General features: G+C 45.4%; 1 protein-coding gene and 1 long non-coding RNA gene across 2 annotated transcripts; both read left to right on the plus strand.

Moving 5' to 3' along the window:
* Nucleotides 1-3,678: 3,678 nt before the first annotated feature.
* On the plus strand, nucleotides 3,679-4,893 carry LOC125507906 (auxin-responsive protein IAA31-like). The gene is made up of 2 exons (XM_048672432.1): nucleotides 3,679-4,369; nucleotides 4,466-4,893. Exons 1-2 carry the CDS (start codon nucleotides 3,702-3,704, stop codon nucleotides 4,542-4,544), a joined length of 747 nt encoding a protein of 248 aa, XP_048528389.1. The 5' UTR covers nucleotides 3,679-3,701; the 3' UTR covers nucleotides 4,545-4,893.
* Nucleotides 4,894-15,696: 10,803 nt separating this feature from the next.
* LOC125555646 lies at nucleotides 15,697-17,222 on the plus strand. Its single transcript, XR_007304797.1, has 2 exons — nucleotides 15,697-16,045; nucleotides 16,162-17,222. It is a non-coding gene; the product is annotated as an uncharacterized LOC125555646 (long non-coding RNA).
* Nucleotides 17,223-21,425: the final 4,203 nt, after the last annotated feature.

Raw genomic sequence — 21,425 nt, forward strand, 5'->3', positions numbered from 1 at the left:
ACAGTGGATGAAAGCTCAACCAAGTCTTTTGTTGATGTGGCAAAGTTGTGGGTCCCATAGAGGAGGAAAAATTAGACTGCAACATGATGGCAACTCAGTGAGACGGCATACATGAGTATGTAGCTAATTTCTACGCAAGCGCTATTGGCGTAGACCGAATTCGTGAAGTTCGAGCGACAACCTTCAAATGTCCAAGTTTAGAAGTACGACATGGACCAAAATTTGTCATACATATCTGGTTTGTCAAATTGCCGACCTGAAAGTACACGTAAGGACAATACACCGGGATGGAGGCAGTATTGATGATACAATATCCATTCCAAAGCATGATTTACTTTTTGTTTAGTTAATCAATAAATCTGATTATTTACTAAAAACACTTGTTAGCAAAATAACCTAGCATTAACAGATAAATTAAGTTACGCTTACCTGTCTAAAATTTGGTAAAGTGTATCAGCGAACGAGACATTCATTTTACTAACTACACATGCGTAGATATCTAGCTAGGTTAGTGAACGATCAATTACACAGATACAGTGAAAAAACATGTGCAAACCGTACATTCACATATAGTTAGCAGCCAACAGGTTGAGCACATAAAACAGGGGTAGCAAGTGCGGCAAAAGTGACAAATCTGATCTATGAACGAAACTATTTCACAAACTAAACTGTGTTTGAAAAAATTTCATCCAGTTGACCTTTTTATGTAATGTCCGACATCTAGACGTCACACTACACTATACAACGCCTAGCTCTCAAGCGTTATATGCCTAGCCGGCGTCACATCCCAGGCTGACTGAAAATGCTAAATCAATGTGTAACGCCTAAGAGCTAGATGCGCTTAACAATTAGGCGTTGCACTAGTGGCCGCTGATGGACTCAGTAAGCTGGCACATGAACGCTCACAGTTCGTGTACACACTCCCATATGACACAGTCACTGTGTAACACCACTGGGGCACGCTACCCTCGACGTGACACTTTTACTATTCCACGTAGCAAAGCTCGTTGCATGTGTGCCACCTCATGGATGACTGGGATAGCCACTAGTGTAACATCTATACGTTAGGCGTTACACTATACAATATAGCGCCTACCTCACAGGCGTTACACACTGATTTAGTTTTTTTCAAACAGTCTGGCGTATGATGCTGGCCAGGCGTGTAGCGTCCGACATTCAGGCGCTGCACAGTGTAGTGTGGCGTCTAGATGTCGGGCGCTACACGAAAAGGTCAGTTGAGTGAAATTTTTTCAAACATAGTTTAGTTTGTGAAATAGTTTTATCCATAGGTTAGATTTGTCATTTTTGTCAGCAAGTGCCTAGTACACATGCATGCATAGTGTAGACAAAGCAAATGATAAGCCAAGCAAAAGTTCAACTGCCAATGTTATATATATGTCCATTACGACTACCTACTAATTAAATTGCCCACTGTTAGAAGCAAACACTTGCAATTGATAATCGTTTCCTTGTAGGGGGTTATTGCAACACAAAGCATCAAATGAGCTAGGCAAAGGAAATGCTCATCTTATAATCCTAGAGGGAATCTATCTAGAATATCATTTCCATGGAGAACCTCCTCATATTCCCGGCACATGAAATTAACGGATTTTAAGGAGGTTGCAACATTTAGTCGGTGCATGGATGCAGTACTCCATCATCATACAACAAAAATATATGTATCATGCAGAGTCAAGCATGCAACAAACAGTCAAACGTGCAGGCACCGCCCTAATTCCCCGGCTCAAAATTTGACCATGCAAAAGATTCTTGCCTGCCAAATTAAACCACTCCATGATTCATTGTACTTCTTCTCCTAGTATTAACAAATCCATTGAGTATATGTAGTTGAGTAGTTCAAGCCGGAATCCAAGAAACTTTGGATCAGTGGGCGACATGGACAGTACTTGAGCAAATATTTTTCCAAGACAGGCAGCAAGACTGAAATTAAGTTCAAACTGACCTTACGGTTAGCTTACATCTCGGCATAGTTTAATTTGGAAACAAGGCATGCACACTTGTTTTTCGCCGCGAATTCGAAAGATTCTTTTGGGGATTATTCTAGTTTGGGATTGTAGGAGGTTGCAGGAACATAGGGTACCTTTGCTTGGTGATAGTCAAACTCATGGACATGGTGGTCGAAATTTCGGTGCAACTGGATGTGTATATAGGTTGTGGCAGTGTTGTCAGGGAATCCAATTTGATGCTACTTCCTTAACTTAATTAGTTTAGCAAATCGAGGCTGGTTAGTCAGTTACTGATCAAAGGAGGGATTAGTTCACTGAACATGAGACTGAAATATCTTTGCAAAGATTGCTTGATGGTGGCAATGTATAAGAAATGTCATGGCAGGAACAAAGTTGAGACAGACAAATGTGGCTTTACTGATCTTAGGAGCATCTACCGATCTGCACTTTGATGGGTCTTATCCAGAGATCCTTTCCATGACTGTTCTACTTCACATTTTGACTTACACAATTGCGCAACTGTATAAATCGCACTAGTTAAACCATCGGGGTTTTTGACATGAATTTACATTGCATAAGTGCACAAAAACATTGTTTATTTTTGCAAAAAAGATGATTTAATTAATAAATAAATAACATTTTTTTCAGGATTTTCTGAAGCTAAGCCAAGCACTCATGATATCCCGTAGGCCAAATTCAGCTTATTCGATAATGTAGCTCAAGCTAGGGACCACCTTTGCTCCCACCAGGAAAATGAATATACAAGCATCGGTTAGTTAAAGGAGCAGCACCATCACTGCAGTTCACAATACTTTGCAGTTTCCATAGAAAAAGAAAAGGTGAAGTGGTTAACAGTGCACTTTGCAAGGGGAGCTTTTGGACTAATTAAACAAGCTCCCCTACCACTAGGGCCTGCTTTGCATAGGCAAAAGAAGCAAGGGCAGGGAAAAGAAGAAACAAAAGGTAGTGGGAAGAGATGCAGGTATATGATGAGGAGCATGCAATAGACAAGTGCCCATATACTCCATGTTACATTGTTCCACACATATCTTATTATTGGGGAGGAGGGAGGAGACAGTTTTGTATTAGCCAAAGATGCTCCCCCAAGATCTCTAATGATAACATCCTAATCATGGCATTGGCGCCCTATTTTTATTTTTTTATTTTATCATCAAGCTAAATTTCATCAGTGCTGTTTGAACCTTTCTAGATGTCGGGTCCGGGCACCCGGCGCCAGACCCGGATCCGTTCCCGGCTCAACCGAGCTATAAGGTCTTCATTCCATGCGAACTACACTGTACATTTTGAGGATAATTGATGTGGTCCAATTAGTAATGTACACGTAGAGTGATCACGTACCGGGCTATCGGGTCAAGTGCAGCAATCCAGCAACTGCCCGACCCGCTGGCACCCGAGAATCTCTAGTGGTACGCCTAGTGGAGCCGCGTGGGTCCCGCCGGGTCGGCCCGCCCTGTCGCGGGTCGCCGCCGGCAAGGCCCCCATGGCTGCACCCCACCCCGCAACCACCCCCCAGCTACCTGTGGTAAGTGTGTGGACGCCGCACATGCGCGTGGCCTGGGGCTGGGCTGTGGCACGTACGTGTGCGTGCATGTGGACGCATGTGGAGTTCGAGCCTCCCTTCCCTCACACGGGCGCGCCACACGCCCGCCTATCTCGCCTCGTCGCAGCAGGCCTACCACCCGGGCCGGCCTCTATAAAACATTTCCATGGACCATGGCGAACCTCCACAGCTCACAAACCCTCACCACTCACCTACAGCCAGCTGAGAAGAACGACTTGCTAGTTGCAACCACCTCTAGCCGGCGACAGGAACTGATGGCGGCGGCCATGAGCTACGTGCATGCCGACGTGGAGAACCTCAAGGCGACGGAGCTGAGGCTCGGCCTGCCGGGCGTCGAGGAGAGCGACAAGATGCCGTCGCCGCCGTCCACTCCCAGGGCCGGCACCAAGCGCGCGCTCGCCGGGGAGCACCGCGAGGAGGAGCCCAAGGCCGCGCCCCCGGCCGCCAAGGCGCAGGTGGTTGGGTGGCCGCCGGTGAGGTCCTACAGGAAGAGCTGCTTCCAGCAGGCGAGCAGCAAGACCAAGGAGGCCGCGCCGGCACCTGTGGTGGTGAAGCAGGAGGAGGCTGCCGTTGCCGCGGCGCCGCTCGCCGCCGCAGCCGCGGGTGGATCACTGTACGTGAAGGTGAGCATGGACGGAGCACCCTACCTGAGGAAGATCGACCTCAAGATGTACAAGGGCTACCGCGAGCTCAGGGAGGCCCTGGAGGCCATGTTCCTTGGCTTCTCCGGCGACGCAGGCAGCGTGAACCCGTCCGACTTCGCCGTGACCTACGAGGACAAGGACGGCGACCTCATGCTCGTCGGCGACGTGCCCTTCGGGTAAGTTCATGCATCCAAGATACATATGATTTGGTTTGATTGGAGTTTGAAAAATTCATTACGGTGTCTTATGAGGATCTCTTTGTTGATTTGCAGGATGTTCATGAGCACTTGCAAGAGGATGAGGATCATGAAGGGATCCGAAGCGAGAGGCCTAGGATCATCAAAGGAGTGAAACGGAATCCATCTACGGAGAACACGCAACATGCCATGGGTGCATGTGTGCAACATGGAGGAATTCTTTTGTTCTTTTGGGCATGTTGTCGACTCATCTACCACAGTGCTACTCTTCAAGGCAAAGACGCAAGCTGATTCGAGTGGAGTTTTATTTTGTTTTTGTTTTTAAAAAATAGGTGTTAGCAACACAAAAGGAGTGGAGATCCGTTCGAGTTGAATCGGATCTCCATGTGTGTTTGTACAAAGAAAACAGCTTTCTTTCCGTGTTAAGCTATGTCAATGGTTGGTTGATGTCTCCCTTGAGTTTGGTTATATCAAAGGTTGCAAGAAAATTTCATTCGGTGGCATCAGCTATTTGCAATCATCTCATCCCATACTAAGCATGAACTTGAGTCCCTTAATCACTAATGCTACAAAAAAGAGACCAAAATGCTATACAGATTCCTCTCAGCATCAATAACTTGCAATCAAAAAAGAAGGTTAACCAAGCAAGGCTCCAAATTTTTTAAATGAGACAAATCTTGCTAGCAAGATCCAAATGAATGATGTGAACACAGGCATGGGGAATGCGTCCAATTTCTTTTCCTTTCTCTTTTACCGAGTCCTTTGTCCGGGCAAATTTATTTACACGTGCACTGGAGATGAACAGGAACAAGATTGGGCCACATGCATGAGCCACTTGTCAAAGTAGTGACAAAAGAGCAGAGTTAATTAGCCAGCCCGGATGAAACAGTTAACCAGGGCTGGTCAAGAGACAGACTCTCTTCCTTGATGAGTAGTGCTAAATCTGGGTGTCTGCACTGCTGCTCCCATTCATTCATTCAGGGGTAACATGCACCGGCCGGCCGACCGACAGGGTACATGTGGTGCACATGAGTCTCGAGGTTGTGGTCAAGGCTAGTTGGAGAGAGAAGATGAGAGAGATGGAGAGCATCCAAAGCAACTCAAGACTCAAGAGTGTATGTAGCCTAATAACACAGGAAGGCATTACTGTCAGCAGTGGTGGAGCTTAGCGAGGGCCAATAGCACTATTTGAGCTAAATTTACAATACTACACCAAATTAGCCCCCTCAACTCTATTTAACACCCATTTAGCCCCATCTTGAATCGCGTTGGATCTCCGCCACTGACTGTCAGAGGACGTTTTAAAATTCGCACGTAATCAATTTTTTATATTCATTGACTAAAATTAGTCATAGTTATCATGAAATTATTTCATAGAGTACATTTTACTGGTATTCATATGGAAAATACATTTTACTGGTATTCATATGAAAAATAATAATGGTCAAAGCTGCATGTTAGACACGGCCTGGCATCCAGAACGAGGCCAACTTGTGAACATAGAGAGCATAAATCTTGTGAGATGCTGCGGTGGTTTGGGTACTAGAGCGCCATAGTGGCCGGAGAAAACGGTAGGGTCTAGGAGATGTGATTGTGAAGCAGCACAGCGCAGCACAGCGAGAAGATGAGATGCAGGGTCCTTGTCTTGGCGCAGACGGATCTCTTCCTAATTTCCTGCATGATTAATTCCCGCTGTTAGGTTCAACCAGAGCTGGGTATCAGGGTATTTATTTCTGCACCTTGCCTGCCTGCCTGCCTGCCTGCTGGCTATACAGACAGAGGTTAGTGCAAGGCCACAGGCTGGATGATGCTGATGCGGAGGCTTCTTATTCTGCCCGTTGTGTTGTGTTTTGTTGTTGCCAACATATGTGTTGGCAGCTAATTCAGTTGGTCTCTCTGATGGGCTCTCAGCTGACCATGGATAGTGCAACTTGCAGGGGAAATAAAATCAGGATCTGCAACCATCTTGCGTTAGTTTAGCATTCCAAGAATCTATTTGGGGTGTTCTCAGTTATCATTGTGTTATTACTGGGAACTATAATGTAACTTCAATGATAAGACTTAATGTAACCAGTATTGGAAAAGGAGATGATTAGGTGTGTGTGCGTCCATCATTTAGAATTGTCACTTCTTCTCTTCGAAATTTTTACTGAATGCAAATAAAGCATCAAGATAATACAAATACAAAGAGCACACATCCAATCTCTGCATAGTTAGGATGCAAACAACCCACACGATCACACACACAAGCATAAAACACGTCGGCAAATAACAAAGTCGTGAAATACCAAAAGTTATGCCGGAACGAGGAAAAAGAGAAAACCCATAAGCGAGGGAAAAGAGAAAACCCAAAAACGATCACAAACTATAACAATGACATGTTGGGCCATGCTAGATGTATTGTCTGCAATATAATTTTTTTGTATGCATAGATCTACCAGAACATGCTACGGGAGATAGATCATGAGATCATATCACTCAATGTGCAGTGCAGCGAAAGTAGAGTTGATGTGGTACGAAAAAGGGTTTCCCCACGCTTTATATTATAAAGCACGAACCACAACAACAAAGCATCCGATACAAACGCACACCACACACCCAAGGCAAGATACATGAATGCCAGGCACCGATACACAACCACAACGACTACAAAGCACCTAAAAGATGAGCAAAACAAAACCGCTAAGAGCCGACGGAGAACACCACCACGAGGAGCGATCGTCCGGGAGGATGTGTAACGGACATGTCGGACCGAGGATTCCAAGACGGTGCCTCCAGGAAGGGTACGACCACGAACGTTGCCACCGTCCGATCTGAGGATCGAGTTTTCACCCGGAGTAAGATGCAAAGGGAAGAAGCACCACGACGGAGCTTGCAAGGAGGACACGACGTCCACGGACGCCGTCACCGTCGACCAGACACAGACTGGGTAGGTGATGAACCCCGGTGCTTCAACACTTCCGCTGCCCCGGTCCGACAACACCCGCAGCCACGCCACCCAAGCGGCCATGGTTGCCTGCCCGCATCCGAGCCGCGCAGCCCGCCCACGACCAACGCATGACTCCCGCCGCCAGGGCCGCCGCCCCACCATGAGACCACCCCGCAGCCACCAAAGGTCACGACTTTGCCCGGATCCACGACCCCAACCACCTCCAGAGCCGCCACCGGCCAAGCTGCCTCGAGGAGGGCCGCGACCACATCGACCGGGGGAAGGGGAAGGCAGAGAAGTTGCTCATGGCCACGACCGACACCCATGTCGGCTCCAACTGTTGGGGAACGTAGTAATTTCAAAAAAATTCCTACGCACACGCAAGATCATGGTGATGCATAGCAACGAGAGGGGAGAGTGTTGTCCACGTACCCTCATAGACCGAAAACGGATGCGTTAGCACAACGCAGTTGATGTAGTCGTACGTCTTCACGATCCGACCGATCAAGTACCGAACGCACGGCACCTCCGAGTTCAGCACACGTTCAGCCCGATGACGTCCCTCGAACTCCGATCCAGCCGAGTGTTGAGGGAGAGTTTCGTCAGCACGACGGCGTGGTGACGATGATGATGTTCTACCGACGCAGGGCTTCGCCTAAGCACCGCTACAGTATTATCGAGGTGGACTATGGTGGAGGGGGGCACTGCACACGGCTAAAAGATCAAACGATCAATTGTTGTGTCTATGGGGTGCCCCTGCCCCCGTATATAAAGGAGCAAGGGGGGTGCGGGCGGCCTATTGAGGGGGCACGCCAGGAGGAGTCCTACTCCCCCCGGGAGTAGGACTCCCCCCTTTCCTAGTTGGATTAGGACTTGGGAGGGGGAAAGAGGAGGGAGAGAGGAAGGAAGGGGGGCGCCGCCCCCTTCTCCTTGTCCTATTCGGACTGGGGGGGAGGGGCGCATGGCCCAGCCCTGGCCACCTCTCCTCTTCTCTTTAAAGGCCCACTAAGGCCCATTAACCTCCCGGGGGATTCCGGTAACGTCCCGGTACTCCGGTAAAATCCCGATTTCACCCGGAACGCTTCCGATATCCAAACATAGGCTTTCAATATATCAATCTTCATGTCTCGACCATTTCGAGACTCCTCGTTATGTCCGTGATCACATCCGGGACTCCGAACAACCTTCAGTACATCAAAACATATAAACTGATAATATAACTGTCATCGAAACGTTAAGTGTACGGACCCTACGGGTTCGAGAACTATGCAGACATGACCGAGACACGTCTCCGGTCAATAACCAATAGCAGAACCTGGATGCTCATATTGGCTCGCACATATTCTACGAAGATCTTTATCGGTCAGACCGCATAACAACATACATTGTTCCCTTTGTCATCGGTATGTTACTTGCCCGAGATTCGATCGTCGGTATCTCAATACCTAGTTCAATCTCGTTACCGGCAAGTCTCTTTACTCGTTCCGTAATACATCATCCCACAACTAACTCATTAGTTGCAATGCTTGCAAGGCTTAAGTGATGTGCATTACTGAGAGGGCCCAGAGATACCTCTCCGACAATCGGAGTGACAAATCCTAATCTCGAAATACGCCAACCCAACAAGTACCTTTGGAGACACCTGTAGAGCACCTTTATAATCACCCAGTTACGTTGTAACGTTTGGTAGCACACAAAGTGTTCCGCCGGTAAACAGGAGTTGCATAATCTCATAGCCATAGGAACATGTATAAGTCATGAAGAAAGCAATAGCAACATACTAAACGATCAAGTGCTAAGCTAACGGAATGGGTCAAGTCAATCGCATCATTCTCCTAATGATGTGACCCCGTTAATCAAATGACAACTCATGTCTATGGTTAGGAAACATAACCATCTTTGATCAACGAGCTAGTCAAGTAGAGGCATACTAGTGACACTCTGTTTATCTATGTACTCACACATGTATTATGTTTCCGGTTAATACAATTCTAGCATGAATAATAAACATTTATCATGAAATAAGGAAATAAATAATAACTTTATTATTGCCTCTAGGGCATATTTCCTTTAGTCTCCCACTTGCACTAGAGTCGATAATCTAGTTCACATTGCCATGTGATTTAACACCAAGAATTCACATCACCATGTGATTAACACCCATAGTTCACATCGTCATGTGACCAACACCCAAAGGGTTTACTAGAGTCAATAATCTAGTTCACATCGCTATGTGATTAACACCCAAAGAGTACTAAGGTGTGATCATGTTTTGCTTGTGAGATAATTTTAGTCAACGGGTCTGTCACATTCAGATCCGTAAGTATTTTGCAAATTCTATGTCTACAATGCTCTGCACGGAGCTACTCTAGCTAATAGGTCCCACTTTCAATATGTATCCAGATTGAGACTTAGAATCATCTGGATCAGTGTCAAAAACTTGCATCGATGTAACCCTTTACGATGAACCTTTTGTCACCTCCATAATCGAGAAACATATCCTTATTCCACTAAGGATAATATTGACCGCTGTCAAGTGATCTACTCCTAGATCACTATTGTACTCCCTTGCCAAACTCTGTAATAGGGTATACAATAGATCTGGTACACAGCATGGCATACTTTGTAGAACCTATGGCTGAGGCATAGGGAATGACTTTCATTCTCTTTCTATCTTCTGCCATGGTCGGGCTTTGAGTCTTACTCAATTTCACACCTTGTAACACAGACAAGAACTCTTTCTTTGACTGTTCCATTTTGAACTACTTTAAAATCTTGCCAAGGTATGCACTCATTGAAAAAACTTATCAAGAGTCTTGATCTATCTCTACAGATCTTGATGCTCAATATGTAAGCAGCTTCACCGAGGTCTTTCTTTAAAAAACTCCTTTTCAAACACTCCTTTATGCTTTGCAGAATAATTCTACATTATTTCCGATCAACAATATGTCATTCACATATACTTATCAGAAATGTTGTAGTGCTCTCACCCACCTTTTTGTAAATACAGGCTTCACCGCAAGTCTGTATAAACAAGCATATATTCCAACTCCGAGATGCTTGCACCAGTCCATAGATGGATCGCTGGAGCTTGCACATTTTGTTAACACCTTTAGGATCGACAAAACCTTCTGGTTGCATCGTATGCAACTCTTCTTTAATAACTCCATTAAAGAATGTAGTTTTGTTTATCCATTTGCCAGATTTCATAAAATGCAGCAATTGCTAACATGATTCGGACATACTTAAGCATAGATACGAGTGAGAAACTCTCATCGTAGTCAACACCTTGAACTTGTCGAAAACCTTTTGCGACAATTCTAGCTTTGTAGATAGTAACACTACAATCATCGTCCGTCTTCCTCTTGAAGATCCATTTAATCTCAATGGCTCGTCGATCATTTGGGCAAGTCAATCAAAGTCCATACTTTGTTCTCATACATGGATCCCATCTCAGATTTCATGGCCTCAAACCATTTCGCAGAATCTGGGCTCATCATCGCTTCCTCATAGTTCGTAGGTTCGTCATTGTCGTGGAATTTTCACGACAGATGTCCTAATGTAAGGACTTAGTCGTGAGGCCAACGCATCTATGTGGTAGCTTGAAGGGGTTAAGCAGAATCGAGAGACGCAACACACAAGACGAGGATTTAGACAGCTTCGGGCCCCGGGAAACATCATCCGGTAATAACCCTACATGCTGTTTGTGGCTAGGTCTCATTATGATCATGAGGGAGTCGTCGTAAGCCGGCTCTCCTCTTTGTGTCTAGCCCTAGATATTGTTTCTTGATGCTTGTTCCTCTTTGGGGAGCCCTGCCCCTCCTTATATAAGTTGAAGGGGCGGCTTACATGTAGAGTCCTATTAGGATTAGAACTAACTTATTCTCTATTACAAGTCGGATACAAGTACGGGTCTTGCTTCCTCGTCAAGGAAATATTCCTCATGCCTTCTGTCTTAAGCCGGCCCACCATAATATGAGCCGGCCTACTGGGCCTTGGGCCTAGTCTTCTATGTGACCCGCCGTCGGGGTCATCCGTGAGTCGTCTGACAAGTGAACCGCCAGACCCGTGAATCGCCAGTCCTCTGGCGGGTCATCGGTGAAGCGCCAAGTCCGGCCGGGTCATACTTCCGACCGGGTCATACCACGGGGTATATCCCCGACATTAGCCCCCAGTTTTATTTGGATTTATCCATGTTAAATTGATCCTGTAAAACAAACACAAGAACAACTTTGACAGATTGTGTTCCGGGTTAAAAATTCTTGTACGCCGGCACCTGATCATCCTTAATTCCTTGTGCTCTGGGTTAAATATTCTCCTGAGACGAGACCTGATTATCCTTAAGTCCAATTATCATTTCCTTCAACTAGAAAATCCGGATCAAATAAGCTAGCTTCATACTCAATTTGCTGATGTTGGTTTCTCACAGAAAAATATTGTGAAGAATAATCCACTTGAGTCGGCTTCCAAGGCGCCGGGTTAAATAATTTTGGTCTTCGAATACTAATCTGATATTCAGCCGGCTTGAAGATGTAAAACTTGCTGGTTTATCATTACCAAAAACTGCCGAATTATAAAACAGACGATGCCGGGTCATAATTGTTATTGACACCGGTTCATGTAATTGATCCTCCTGATTTTCTCAAAACTGATAATTTGAAGATTTTTCTCCCTTATATCCATATTACCTGTAGCCCCCAAGTCTTGAGCAGAACAAAGTGATGGTTTAAGACTTGCTCCAATAAATGTTGCAACCTTGAAGAAATCCGGTTTATTCATCTCAATCATATAAACTAAATATTCCACACATGTAGCCCCCAAGTGTCCGGTTGTCATGCTTGCAGCAACCTGGGACTTGTAATTGCTTTATGCTCATGAAAACTTGAACCAGTGTAGCCCCCAAGGGCCGGGTCATTATGCAATAATGAGCTGGGACTTTGTAGATATAACCATGTAAATTTAAACAGCAATGTGTAGCCCCCAAGGGCCGGCTTAGTAAGATAATACTGAGCTGGGACTTTGTATATAATTGATAATAACATCATATAATATAGTCTCCACCATGGGGCTTGAACCCACGTCCACAAGGTTAAGAGCTTTGTACTCCACCAACTGAATAGTGGATCATTCAATATAATGGATTAATGCTTGTATATCTTGAATTTTTGACAGGAGCAATCGGTAGCCCCCAAGGGCCAACTCATTTAGAATGTGATGAGTCGGGCCTTCAATAAGTTTGAGCAAAAAATGACTTTGCATTAGCCCCCAAGTGCCATGGTGCATGCTGGCAGTGACATGGGACTTGCATATTTGATATAATCTTAATCTGAATAATGTAGTCCCCAAGTGCTGGGTCGTAAGCCTGCAGCGACTCGGGACTATTCCTTCCATTGTAGAAAAAATCATATCCATTGATAAAAATAATAGCCGTTGCGCTAAAGCGACTTTGAAAACCTCAATCATAACACTGGTTATTGATAATCATAATAGAAATCCAGCCATGTTGGCTATTTAAGATTTGAATAATATAATCCGGTATGAAAACCTCAATCATTCAATATCATCATGAAAAATCCAGCCAGCTTTGGCTATTAAAGATTTAAATACCTCATCGGTTGACAAGTAAATCCGGAGTTTAAATACCTGGCGGCTCTTGGTCGATGATGACTTAATGCGCATTCATTGTAAGCCGTAATTTTTGTAACCCGGTGGCTTATAGCCTTTGAGAAAATCAATAATTGATAACCCTTTTGAGACACCAATTTCAGTGATGAGCTTTGGACTGAAGTATTTATATAAGTCATAGTTCTGCAAAAACCTGCACAGAGTTTAAACAATATATGCCCTGGTGACTTAACGTCAAGAGCCAGGGCGGGTAACCACCCAAATGTAGTCTTACCCTGCACACAAGTAGATTACAAGAACCCTATGATCCTTTGAATGATACCGCCGGTTTATATGACCCGGACAGTGAGGGTGAAAACCCAATTCTGTAAAAGCCGGCACATATGATGTTTGTTATGTGCTGACAACTTTATTGATCAAGGTTAAGCCGGTGGAATCAAAGCCACTCCCTAGATGCTTTCAAATATGATCAAAGAAGTCTCAAGACAAAGTCAAATAATCTGCGATTGCAAAAAACTGTACAAGAAACAGACAAAATTTTGAGGCTTCTAATTCGAATACGATCAGTAAACCGTTCCGAAGGGATTAAGCTAAGATTCGAATACGATCATATAGCCCCCCGTGGCTTTGGCGATGCCGATCAAGAGGGTATCAACAGATATGTTCTCTTTGGTTCGAATACGATCTATGTTTGAACAGGAAGCCCCCAAATGACCTTAAGAGTTCTTTAGCGACGTTGATTCGAATACGATCCACGTCGATTCCCAAAGGGGTTGAGCTATGATTCGGATACGATCAAGAAGCCCCCAAGTGGGTTCGGCAGTTTGCCAATCAAAAGGGTATCGACAACTATGTTATCTTTGGTTCGAATACGACCTATGTTTGAACAGGAAACCCCCAAATGACCTTAAGAGTTGTTTAGCGACGCTGATTCGAATACGATCCACGTCGATTCCCAAAGGGGTTGAGCTATGATTCGGATACGATCAAGAAGCCCCCAAGTGGGTTCGGCAGTTTGCCAATCAAAAGGGTATCGACAACTATGTTATCTTTGGTTCGAATACGACCTATGTTTGAACAGGAAGCCCCCAAATGACCTTAAGAGTTGTTTAGCGACGCTGATTCGAATACGATCCACGTCGATTCCCAAAGGGGTTGAGCTATGATTCGGATACGATCAAGAAGCCCCCAAGTGGGTTCGGCAGTTTGCCAATCAAAAGGGTATCGACAGCTATGTTCTCTTTGGTTCGAATACGACCTATGTTTGAACAGGAAGCCCCCAAGTGACCATATAAGTTTTGGCATTGCGCCGATCAAGAGGGTACTGATAGCTATGCCCGATGAGCAGGAAGCCCCCAAGTGACCATAATAAGATAAGCCGTAAGGCAGGATACCCATGTTTTGAACCGTGCATCATGGCAGCAAGTTCTCTTCGGTAACCATTAATTTTTCTGAGAATTCGAACTTGCGAGAGATTAATTCTTTTTGAACCAGAAATTCTTAAACCGGATATTGAGAGCCTCAAAGCTTTGTAAGGGACAAATTTACCTTGAGCCGGATGTTTGAACCGGTTTTGAGAGGTTCAAAGCTTTGCGGGAGAGAGATGTCTCTTGATCTGTATTTTAAACCTTTAAATATTCGCCAATAAAGCAGTAGCCTCCAGGGCCGGGTTATCTTCCCTTCAATGACCCGGAGTTCTTGAATTCATTGAAACCGGCTAATTTTGCCGAGCCATATCATTGTAGCCCCCAAGTCTCAAGATGACTCGAAGAGTTGGCTTGAGATTCTCCATATTTGACCATAGCAGAAGGTGTATATCATTGGCGTTGATAACGCGATGTGAACCCACAGAAGGTTGAGGTGACTGCGGCGGATTATAAATGATTCCGTATGAGCCGTGTCAGCAACTCGGCCAATGGCTCCTTCCAACTGGTTGTTTGAAGTTAACCAAACTGTAGCGGCGGCGACTTGTGCGCCTGCCCATTGAACCATCTAGTACAGACGGCGGTTGATAATATATGATAATTTGCCTCCAATTTGTTGGAAGAGAAAACCGGGCTTCCCAAATAGTGACTTGCTCATACTCAATGAACAGCTCACACAGACAAGCACGGCCCGGTGTATCGATATAGACCATGGCCGCGAGAGACGGACGGTAAAGACGACCGCAACATCTAAAGCGGCACAGATGGATGAACCGGCCATGGCGTTATAAGCCAGTGCGGACGGGCAAGTTGTCCTCCTTGTTGTAAGCCGACGTGGTCGCGAGAAACGGCCACGGCGTTGTAAGCCGGTGTGGGAGTCCGTTGAGTAATAACGACCACCTGTGCCAAAAGATGTTGGCGTGCCTCCATCTTCGCGGTATAATATCACTTTTTGTAATAAATAATTGCCCTGCATAAACAATATTGCAGACCAAGGCAAAGATAAACTTTTTCTTTGACAAAAACAACATGTGCTAATAAAACAAACTTGGATGGATATCACCTGATTTGTTTGGACGACGGATGATCTATTTATTGCGACAGAGGTGGCTCAGGCAGACCGGAGACTCAATATAGCCCCGGCGGCTCAACGCGGCAGAGGCGGCTCAACGCGGCGAGGGCGGCTCGCATATGTCCATTGGCTCTAATTTATTGATATATATGTCGGAGTTAACCACAACATTTAAAAAATGGAGCGGATGCGTGAGTTGGCCGCGGTATTTGTAAGCTGTGCGGACAGACAAGTTGGCCGTGGGTGCAGACGGTTAAGTCGGCGCGGGCACGGTCGAATAAATCGACTGTAGGCATAGTCCCGATGAGTTGATGTAGACCAGACCGCTGAGGCGGCGATTTGCGCACATCCGTTAAGCAATTTTAACATAGTGCGGATGTAGACGCGGCCTCCAATGACAATGCGCGAGGGCCGGATCAGACTTTAGCCATGAGGTAATTGACTTCTTACGGCCGCGGCGGTTTAGAACCAGCGGGGCGCCCGGCTGTTTGAATCCGGCGACTCGGCGGATGTGGCCGCTTGCAGCAGCGGTTCACAGGCGGAAGCAGGCGGCTCAGAGGCGCAGCGGCGTGGGCGGAGCCCAGCGGTGGAGGCGAAACAGCGAGGTCGTAGAATCTTCATCGATCCCCGTGTCTCCGTGTTCATCCGGGTCGTTGTCAGTTTGCCATCCCCGATCCGTATCCTCCAGGTCGTGGGCTCGTGCCTGCTTTTTTTTTTTCAGGCAACAGCCAGTAGCACTTTCAGGCGAGCACGCAAGGGGGACACGGACGCGCGGCGACCTGGTAAAGGCGGGAGCAGAGGAGAGGTGCCAGGCCAGAGCGGAGGCAACAGCTCGGCTCAACCATGGCGTGAGGCCTCAGCAGAGAAGCGGAGGCGCGAGGCGAGCCGCAACCACAGGGGCGCCGGGCGGTGCTGCGCGGAAGCCGGTCTGAGGTGAAGGGTAGCAAGGCGGCCAGCGGCTCTCCCCGACTACAGTTGAGGCGAGCGTCCGCGGCGGCTGAGGCGCGACAGAGGCAAGGCCAGCTCCGGGAATACGCATATGCAACATATGCAGTCAACGGTGGACCAATCTCCTTCCTCCTGGCATAGTCCTTCCTTTCCCTGGTTCTCACTTTCCTTTCTTGTTTTATTCAGATCTCATCCAGTCTAGCACGTCCTTTGTGAGGACACGGAGCATCTTGCTTGATACGAAGTAGTAATTGCCTAAAAACATGCATATCACAGACCGTCTGATCTCCATTATATTCGAGGCGTTGACGGCGGCTCACGTAAAAATGCAGAGCAACCACGGCGGCTTAAAGAACCGGTTTATAGGCGCTGCGGTGAAGGCGGAGCTCCGGCAGCGCAGCAGTTTGGAGCAAAGCACGGACGGGCCACGCAGAGGCGGACGGGCGAGGCGGTCTGTTACAGCGGAGGCAGCAACTGCCACGGAAGCCCTCCCGGTGACTCGGAGCAGGGCCGAGGCTGCGACGGCGGTCGACCGCGACGGCGGAGGCCGGCTTGAAAGTGAGGCGGCCAAGCAGCTTTAGGAGATGACTTGTCTTCTTTTTCTTCCTTGTGAAAAAAAGGCGGAGGCGGTAGTGCCTATGCCTGATGTGTCTCGGGAGTCGGGACTGTAGCTTCAAAGATGTGACAACCCTGTTAGAGCATGTACAATGGTTGATAAGATAGTCTTATCTTAAATTTTACATGTAATTTAGAGAAAACAAAAAAATATGTCTACAATGAATTATATCTTAGTCTTATCTTAAATAACTAGCTATTCCTAAAAATATGATGAGACAAATTGTGCTAAGAGATCATCTTTTGTCTTCTTTTAAATAAGAGAAAACAAGCCTTTTTTTATGATTTCTCTCTCATCCACCTCATCATTTATCCTACGTGACATTGCTAAGATAGAACCATTGTACATGCCCTTATTTGTTTAGACCAACTGGATTTGACCAGACGTGTGCGGAGGTGACTTGCAATTTGTATAGCAATGGTGCAGCGGAAGTTTGTGTCCACCTCGGCAGACTGCCTGCACAGGAATCAATCGGTGCGTACTGTTGAATCGGCCGCAAAGACTTGTCGGTCTCGGTGACTTAAAAAATAACCAAATACTAGATCATAGGACAAGCGGCGGCGGTGGATCAACCGTAACCCTAATTTTTTCCTCTGACTTCAACCTCACCAATTGTAAAAAATCCTTATCCGGAAAATTGCAAACTCCTTGATCCTTAAGGGAAGCCCTTCAAAAACTCAACACCACCGTGTGCGTGCCCCACAGTGGGCGCCAACTGTCGTGAAATTGTCACGGCAGATGTCCTAATGTAAGGACTTAGTCGTGAGGCCAACGCATCTATGTGATAGCTTGAAGGGGTTGAGCGGAATCGAGAGACGCAACACACAAGACGAGGATTTAGACAGCTTGGGGCCCCGGAAAACATCATCCGGTAATAACCCTACATGCTGTTTGTGCTAGGTCTCATTATGATCATGAGGGAGTCGCCGTAAGCCGGCTCTCCTCTTTGTGTCTAGCCCTAGATATTATTTCTTGATACTTGTTCCTTTTTGGGGAGCCATGCCCCTCCTTATATAAGTTGAAGGGGCGGTTTACATGTAGAGTCCTATTAGGATTAGAATTAACTTATTCTCTATTACAAGTCGGATACAAGTACGGGTCTTGCTTCCTTGTCAAGGAAATATTCCTCATGCCTTCTGTCTTAAGCCGGCCCACCATAATATGAGCCGGCCTACTGGGCCTTGGGCCTAGTCTTCTATGTGACCCGCCGTCGGGGTCATCCGTGAGTCGTCTGACAAGTGAACCGCCAGACCCGTGAATCGCCAGTCCTCTGGCGGGTCATCGGTGACGCGCCAAGTCCGGCCGGGTCATACTTCCGGCCGGGTCATACTACGGGGTATATCCCCGACAGTCATGGTCAAGTAACATGACCTTCAGAATAGGATTACCGTACCACTCTGGTGCGGATCTCACTCTGGTTGACCTACGAGGTTCGGTAGTAGCTTTATCTGAAGTTACATGATCATCATCATTAGCTTCCTCACTAATTGGTGTAGGAGTCACAGGTACAGATTTCTGTGATGAACTACTTTCCAATAAGGGAGCACGTACAGTTACCTCATCAAGTTCTACTTTTCTCCACTCAATTCTTTCGAAAGAAACTCCTTCTCTAGAAAGGATCCATTCTTAGCAACGAATATCTTGCCTTCGGATCTGTGATAGAAGGTGTACCCAACAGTAACTTTTGGGTATCCTATGAAGACACATTTCTCCGATTTTGGTTCAAGCTTATCATGTTGAAACTTTTTCACATAAGCATCGCAACCCCAAATTTTAAGAAACGACAACTTTAGTTTCTTGCCAAACCACAGTTCATAAGGTGTCATATCAATGGATTTAGATGGTGCCCTTTTTAACGTGAATGCAGCTGTCTCTAATGCATAACCCCAAAACGATAGTGGTAGATTGGTAAGAAACATCATAGATCGCATCATATCTAATAAAGTACGGTTATGACGTCCGGACACACCATTACGCTGTGGTGTTCCAGGTGGTGTGAGTTACGAAACTATTCCGCATTGTTTCAAATGAAGACCAAACTCGTAACTCTAATATTCTCCTCCATGATCAGATCGTAGAAACTTTATTTTCTTGTTACGATGATTTTCTACTTCACTCTGAAATTATATGAACTTTTCAAATGTTTCAGACTTTATGTTTCATCAAGTAGATATACCCATATCTGCTCAAATCATCTGTGAAGGTCTGAAAATAACAATACGTGCCGCGAGCCTCAATATTCATCGGACCACATACATCAGTATGTATGATTTCCAACAAATCTGTTGCTCGCTCCATTGTTCCGGAGAACGGCGTTTTAGTCATCTTGCCCAAGAGGCATGGTTCGCAAGCATCAAGTGATTCCAAAAGCCCATCAGCATGGAGTTTCTTCATGCGCTTTACACCAATATGACCTAAATGGCAGTGCCACAAATAAGTTGCACTATCATTATTAACTTTGCATCTTTTGGCTTCAATATTATGAATATGTGTATCACTATGATCAAGATCCAACGAACCATTTTCATTGGGTGTGTAACCATATAAGGTTTTATTCATGTAAACAGAACAACAATTATTCTCTAACTTAAATGAATAACCGTATTGCAATAAACATGATCAAATCATATTCATGCTCAACCCAAACACCAAATAACATTTATTTAGGTTCAACACTAATCCCGAAAGTATGGGGAGTGTGCGATGATGATCATATCAATCTTGGAACTATTTCCAACACACATCGTCACTTCACCCTTAACTAGTTTCTGTTCATTCTGCAACTCCCGTTTCGAGTTACTACTCTTAGCAACTGAACCAGTATCAAATACCGAGGGGTTGCTACGAACACTAGTAAAATACACATCAATAATCTGTATATCAAATATACCTTTGTTCACTTTGCCATCCTTCTTATCCGCCAAATACTTGGGGTAGTTCCGCTTCTAGTAACCAGTTCCATTGCAGCAGAAGCACTTAGTCTCAGGCTTAGGTCCAGACTTGGGCTTCTTTACTTGAAAACTAGTGGTCTTGTCAACCATCAACACTTGATATTTTTCTTGATTTCTACCTTCGCCAATTTTAGCATTGCGAAGAGCTTGAGAATTGTTTTCGTCATCCCTTGCATACTATAGTTCATCACGAAGTTCTACTAACTTGGTGATGGTGACTAGAGAATTTTGTCAATCACTATTTTATCTGGAAGATTAACTCCCACTTGATTCAAGCGATTGTAGTACCCACACAATCTGAGCACATGCTCACTGCTTGAGCTATTCTCCTCCATCTTTTAGCTATAGAACTTGTTGGAGACTTCATATCTCTCAACTCGGGTATTTGCTTGAAATATTAACTTCAACTCCTGGAACATCTCATATGGTCCATGATGTTCAAAACATCTTTGAAGTCCCGATTCTAAGCCGTTAAGCATGGTGCACTAAACTATCAAGTAGTCATCATATTGAGCTAGCCAAACGTTCATAACATCTGCATTTGCTCCTGTAATAGGTCTGTCACCTAGCGGTGCATCAAGGACATAATTCTTCTATGCAGCAATGAGGATAATCCTCAGATCACGGATCCAATCCGCATCATTGCTACTAACATCTTTCAACATAGTTTTTCTCTAGGAACATATCAAAATAAACATAGGGAAGCAACAATGCGAGCTATTGATCTCCAACATAGATATGCTAATACTACCAAGACTAAGTTCATGATAAATTTAAGTTCAATTAATCATATTACTTAAGAACTCCCACTTAGATAGACATCCCTCTAATCCTCTAAGTGATCACGTGATCCAAATCAACTAAACCATAACCGATCATCACGTGAAATGGAGTAGCTTTCAATGGTGAACATCATTATGTTGATCATATCTACTATATGATTCACGCTCGACCTTTCGGTCTCAGTGTTCCGAGGCCATATCTGCATATGCTAGGCTCGTCAAGTTTAACCTGAGTATTCTGCGTGTGCAAAACTAGATTGCACCCGTTGTAGATGGACATAGAGCTTATCACACCCGATAATCACGTGGTGTCTGGGCACGACGAACTTTGGCAACGGTGCATACTCAGGGAGAACACTTTTATCTTGAAATTTAGTGAGAGATCATCTTATAATGCTACCGTCAATCAAAGCAAGATAAGATGCATAAAAGATAAACATCACATGCAATCAATATAAGTGATATGATATGACCATCATCATCTTGTGCTTGTGATCTCCATCTCCGAAGCACCATCATGATCACCATCTTCACCGGCGTGACACCTTGATCTCCATCGTAGCATCGTTATCGTCTCGCCAATCTTATGCTTCTACGACTGTCGCTACCGCTTAGTGATAAAGTAAAGCATTACAGGGCGATTGCATTGCATACAATAAAGCGACAACCATATGGCTCCTGCCAGTTG

Source organism: Triticum urartu, chromosome 5 (assembly GCF_003073215.2).
Source record: "Triticum urartu cultivar G1812 chromosome 5, Tu2.1, whole genome shotgun sequence".
NCBI lineage: Eukaryota > Viridiplantae > Streptophyta > Magnoliopsida > Poales > Poaceae > Triticum > Triticum urartu.

Bases quoted from the DNA above. Each gene is read 5' to 3' on its own strand.
- LOC125507906 (XM_048672432.1), top strand. From the start codon at position 3,702: ATGGCGAACCTCCACAGCTCACAAACCCTCACCACTCACCTACAGCCA. The intron at 4,370-4,465 runs GTAAGTTCATGC...GTTGATTTGCAG, and splicing joins GTCGGCGACGTGCCCTTCGG to GATGTTCATGAGCACTTGCA.